The sequence below is a fragment of the Ostrea edulis genome, chromosome 4 (genome assembly GCF_947568905.1).
Source record: "Ostrea edulis chromosome 4, xbOstEdul1.1, whole genome shotgun sequence".
NCBI classification, from domain to species: Eukaryota; Metazoa; Mollusca; class Bivalvia; order Ostreida; family Ostreidae; genus Ostrea; species Ostrea edulis.
The window spans coordinates 26,166,373-26,172,104 of NC_079167.1; the positions used below are offsets into that span (position 1 = coordinate 26,166,373).

The 5,732-nt window shown below is 35.2% G+C and overlaps 1 protein-coding gene across 2 annotated transcripts; it reads right to left on the reverse strand.

The window, feature by feature from the left end:
* Positions 1–398: 398 nt before the first annotated feature.
* Positions 399–5,372, reverse strand: LOC130054065 (serine/threonine-protein phosphatase 2A catalytic subunit beta isoform-like). Of its 2 annotated transcripts, XM_056162380.1 has the most exons (5): positions 5,290–5,372; positions 4,896–5,040; positions 3,751–3,960; positions 3,441–3,614; positions 399–3,317 (listed from the first exon to the last, which is right to left on the reverse strand). In XM_056162380.1, exons 2-5 carry the CDS (start codon positions 5,004–5,006, stop codon positions 3,180–3,182), a joined length of 633 nt encoding a protein of 210 aa, XP_056018355.1. In that variant the 5' UTR covers positions 5,007–5,040; positions 5,290–5,372; the 3' UTR covers positions 399–3,179. The 2 variants fall into 2 exon arrangements, with proteins under 2 accessions (XP_056018355.1, XP_056018356.1); XM_056162381.1 differs by lacking the exon at positions 5,290–5,372 and having other exon boundaries at positions 4,896–5,167.
* Between the last annotated feature and the right edge of the window lie 360 nt (positions 5,373–5,732).

Consider the following 5,732-nt stretch of genomic DNA (forward strand, 5'->3'; position numbering starts at 1 on the left):
CCCGACCCCCCCCCCCCCCCCCCCCCCCCATGTATTTATTTCTGGAATAGCCCTTAGCCAATTTTTTATCTCTTTTGGGGGTAATTTTTATGATAAATGGGTATAACATTTGAAGGTTTCAATTTCCAAGGAAAGATATGTAATTTTAAAATTCTATTTCATCAGAAAGATGAATAAAGAAACTAAATATTCTCATATGTGTTTATTCATTCTCTATTTGTTACAACATAAACTAATATCATGTTTCATAATCATCATTCATGGTTTAAAATTTAATCTGGTTAGCTGACAGTTCAATCACTGTTTCACTAGCAATTACAAAGTCAGGCCAACGATAAAAATTGTTGAGTTTCCGCTAACGTTCCAGAAAAAAATAGGGTAGGTAGGTAGGAAATAAATTTTATTTTTTTTTTTAATTTTATTTCTTCAAAGTATGCAAAAACATTGTAAACTCGTAACAAGTGTAGTATAGGAAGGAGGAGAAAATCTTTGGCTGTACCGGGAATCGAACCCGGGACCCCTGCATTACTAGGCAGGTGCTCTAACCACTGAGCTATCCAGTCCGTATAGCCCTAATTACTACATTCCTCCCCTGCTTAAGATCAATTATAATTTTATAATTGTCTTTCAATATCAACCCAGGTTCTTTTCGCCCCTGGCAGGCCAACCTGCATCACCAGGGGTGGTCAACGGCACCAAATGTAGTATGGGAAGGAGAAAATCTTTGGCTGGACCCCTGCATTTCTAGTCAGGTGCTCTAACCACTGAGCTATCCAGTCCGTATAGCCCTAATTACTACATTCCTCCCTGCTTAAGATCAATTATAATTTTATAATTGTCTTTCAATATCAACCCAGGTTCTTTTTGCCCCTGGCAGGCCAACCTGCATCACCAGGGGTGGTCAACGGCACCAAATAAAGTATGGGAAGGAGAAAATCTTTGGCTGGACCCCTGCATGTCTAGTCAGGTGCTCTAACCACTGAGCTATCCAGGCCGATATAATCCACCGTCCGTATAGCCCCAATTACTGCACGAGTTAAATGTTCTATTGAATGTAAAACTTATACGGTACCAATTTTGATGCACCCAGATGCGCATTTCGACAAATAATGTCTCTTCAGTGATGTTCAACCGAAATGTTTGAAATCCGAAATAACTATGAAGTTTTAGAGCTAAATATAGCCAAAAACAGCGTACCAAAAAAGTGGAGCCAAATTCGTCCAAGGATAAGAGATATGCATGAGGGAGATAATCCTTAATTTTGAAATGAATTTCTAAATTTATAACAGCAATTAAATATACATCCGTAACGAAGTACTTAGCTACTGGGCTGTAGAGACCCTCGGGGACTAACAGTCCACCAGCAGAGGCCTCGACCCAGGGGTCATAATGTAAAACTTATACGGTACCAATTTTGATGCACCAGATGCGCATTTCGACAAATAATGTCTCTTCAGTGATGCTCAACTGAAATGTTATACTTTCAAAATATAAATTTTGCTTAAATTGCATTGCAAGTAAACTTTCAATCATAACATTTCACCCGTTATTGGCTGAGGATTATTTCCAGATGTTTTATAAGAAACTATATTTTTCAATGAAACATATCTAGCATAAAACACAAAAGTTAACTCCTCTATTGCCACTATGCTCTACAAGTACCAGATATATTGTTTCTACATTTAGATTGGTTGTCATAGGTCAGGAATACTTCTAATATGTATTTTCACAATCTAAATGGAACAAGGGTAGGAAGACAGTCTGGGCAGATCCCACTTATCCTAATGGGATCCAACTCTCTTCCAGCTAAAACTTTTTACCGGACATAAATTTTTATTTTAAAAACAATCTGCACATCTTTTTTCCTCTCGGATCTCACCAGCCATCAACAACTTGAATGCGTTCACTGCTTTATTTGCGGCCTTTTTCATAGTGTTTTCAGTTAGAACTGCAGCAGAAACCAAGGATGTGCATACAAATTTGACAGACTGGACATTCATGTCTGTCACTCTGCATCATGACCTCCATATAAAACTAGGGTCCCCGTGTATACACAGTAATGCCCGCTGAAACGATAGCATAAGACAGTGCATGGCTATAAATAGCCACCGTCTAAAAACAACATAGGAGTTGGCAATTTTAACAAAAGAAAGTCTTCTATGAAAACATGACACTTGGCAGAGTCTCTCGACCGTCTGTTAACTTCAATTGTTAAATCACCGTTGCGTGAGCACGCATGGAGGTACTAGCCACTGACTCAACCATCATCCTAGCTGCAATAATGTAGTCCTTTCTGATTTTTTTAGGGAGAGGATTACAACTCCTTAGGATCTCCGTAATGGTGCAAATTAGGTCAACCATCATCCATGCTGTTAGTTAGAAACATTATCAATGTTGTTTAAACGCTTGACACAATACCATGCAGTTTTGTATATCATTAAAGCGTTTGAATGACTTCATCTCAATGTCTAACTAAAACGAAAACCAAGAACCGGGAATATATTTTTTCCGGGAAAATGACGATTTTTTTTTTTAAATATCGAAAAAAAATTCTAGGGTCGGGGCTATAATTTAGGGTCGGTCGGGTTAGCAGAAACACAACACATTTTATCAGTGGCCTCATCAACCTGTGTTTTCTGAACTGTAGGAGGTAAGGTCTACATGATGCTAAGCACCTTGGTCATAGTAACTGACAAGTTTGTTCTTGCATAAACAATTAGCACTTTGATGTACTGATAAATTTTAAAGGAATGATATACAACTGGACTAAAACTACCAATAAATTTTACTTTGAAAATGATCAAGAATTCAAGAAAGTGTTGCAAGTTACAGCCCATAAGATGGTGTATTTCTCAGGTGGGCAAGGACAAAATTCCATACTATAGCCTAGCGGTTAGGCTAATTTTAACAGCCAGTGTGCAACAACAAAATGTTACAAATATGCTTCTTTAGTAAATTCAATCATGTACGATGATAAACATCCCAAAACTGAAAATCATGGCTGGTAGATTGTGAACAGGACAGGACTGGCAACTTTCTTGAGAGTTGCCAGCCCTGTGACTGGCTCAAAATTTCATTGAGTTTCCAAACTTAATCAGTATAGTGAGAAAGTCAGTGGCACTTTGATTACAAAGTGCCATGGTTCAAGTTAAATGTTTCTTATCATGCTTATGCATTGATCATACTGTATAATCTACAAATTTCACCAATATTTTATTTGACATTACCTCATGGGGTACTTCTTGTATTCTGTCCAATGCTCTAATATGATCTAGTGTGTCTATAGATGGAGATAGTCCACCATGTAAACAAAATATCTGAAACACGGAGAAATAACAACTTCAAAATGCAGCACTAAAGTTTTCTTAAAAAATAAGAAAAAGAATTAAATTCCTGGTACAACTAATCCCTCCGTGCAAAAAATAAAAGAAATGACTCACCTGACTATCAACCAGAGCTGTTAAGGGTAAGTAGTCAAACAGATCGGTGAAGTATTTCCATACATTTGCATTGCCATATTTCCTCAAGCACTCGTCGTAAAAACCATAAACTTGTGTAATTTGACGACTTTCATGGTTTCCTCGCAGGATTGTTATTCTATCTTTAAACCTAACCTGCAATGAGAAAAACACAAGTGCTGTCTTACTTAGAATTTATACAGTCCAAATAATTCAATAACTAATCAATAATGATGCTCAAAATGAATTTACTGATGTGGATGAGTTATAAGTTAGATTTATAAACACTTACTTTCAAAGAAACTAAAAGTGAAACAGTTTCTACTGAATAATATCCTCTATCCACATAATCTCCCATAAACAAATAATTTGTGTCAGGGGACTTTCCTCCAATTTTGAACAATTCCATCAAATCATGAAACTGTCCATGAACATCTCCACAAACTGTGACTGGACATTTCACCTCCTGGACATTTGACTCTTTGGAAAGTATTTCTTTTGCCTAAAATAGAAAGTGTCACAGTAACCTGTTATCATCATATCATAGAATCTAACTAGAAATTAATTTTATACACGGCAAAAACAACATGAACATGGTGTCTATTCCTTTACATAAATGACAAAAACTTACACTATGTGGAATGGCACCAACAAAAAAGCATGTGTTGCACATATCATCTCTAAATCACTTTGTTTTATAGTTTAAACATGATAAATAATAATTTTGTAAGCTTGATTATAAATTAAAGAATTGGTTTAAAAATAAATGAATATTTTATGACACACAAAACATGTTATTTGTGCCACGCCAGAAAAGTCCTCTACATTTTCAAATTACTTAATCAAATATTGGATATAAATTCTCATTGATAAATCTTAATAATTAGATCACTGATTACTGATAATATTACTGTTAACAAAGTTACAAATATCTTAATGAAATAGACGCCTAGATAAATGTGCTGTTACATGTAGGCTGTAGTTAATTTTTCAATCATTATCATTCATTTATCTGTTGTGCTAATTTACATATTAAAACAAATCAAGCTTATTCATTCACTCATATTTAAACATAGCCCAATTTAATTTGACATCTAGACTCAGTCTTGTTAGAGTATAATTTCTTAAATCATTCTGGATTCACATTAGTTCCCTTAAAACTTTTGTCTTGTTGAATTATATGTGCAGTAAAATATATTTTGGTGCCATATGCACTATGTTAAACACTATGAAAACAATCCATCTCTCAGTGGGAGCTGAATTAACTCAATGGCCATGTGCAGGATTGGTTGCCATGTAAAGGGAAGAGATGTTATTGCATTCGTTTTCCTCAACTAAATAACATCACACCGTCAAGAAATAATCACATTAAAATTATTACAAATTGTATGAAAATTTAAAAGCAAAAAATTGGCGCTAATTTGTTCTAAAATATACCTTTTCACACAATGTTTTAACTTGATTTTCTGAAAGCTGCTTGCAGTCGTTCAACTGTTCAATCCATTGATCGAGTTCCTTGGCTGCCGCTCTATCTTCAATTAGACTCATTCCGACAGTCTTTTCTTAATAAGTACGTACTACACTAAAATAGAATCGTATTTCATATAATCTAACTTTAAACTTGTGTTTGTCGAGTGCAGTTTTAAAACATTTTCAAACAAAATGGCCGACGAGTTAAAGTGTGACTGACGTCATTCACCGCAAGATGTGCATTAACATGTTCCACTGCAGTCTACAGTCAATTTTCCCTTAATTGAACTGTGTTACTACTAAACTTTGCAGTTTTCAATTTATGTTTATATATATTGCGAAACAGAATGATTTAACCTACCTTGTATACGACTTTTCGTTATTTACACACAATTGCAAAGCGCCCTCTATTGAGTTTCCATATAAAGATACCGCAAAACAAATACCGATCCCGATCTAAATTAAGATACGGATCTAAATTTTTTTTTTTTTTTTTTTTTTTTTTTTTTTAATACCTTTAAGTCGAATTAAATAGATATTCGGTATTAAGCCATTTCGAACGTTTAAGTATCCATTATTCAAGGCACTTCCAATTTTGCAACTATGTATTATGCATGAAAATACATTTGTATGCCTTCCTGGGCTCATAATTTTCTCAGATGTTAATTTTTTGTTGTTGTTCATAGATTCAGAGAGCTTTGGGTACTTCTGCCCAAACCTCAAAATGCTAAATCGTTGGGAGGGGGGGGGGGCAAAGGTTCATCCTTCAGTACTCATGCAGATCCAAATCATTAGTATTTCATT

What these genes read in the sequence shown, in the direction of transcription:
- LOC130054065 (XM_056162380.1), bottom strand. Translation starts at nt 5,006, where the DNA reads ATGAGTCTAATTGAAGATAGAGCGGCAGCCAAGGAACTCGATCAATGG. An exon ending in TTAAAACATTGTGTGAAAAG is followed by an intron (nt 3,961 to 4,895) that starts GTATATTTTAGA and finishes TTTCTATTTTAG; the next exon opens with GCAAAAGAAATACTTTCCAA. An exon ending in CAGCTCTGGTTGATAGTCAG is followed by an intron (nt 3,318 to 3,440) that starts GTGAGTCATTTC and finishes TCCGTGTTTCAG; the next exon opens with ATATTTTGTTTACATGGTGG.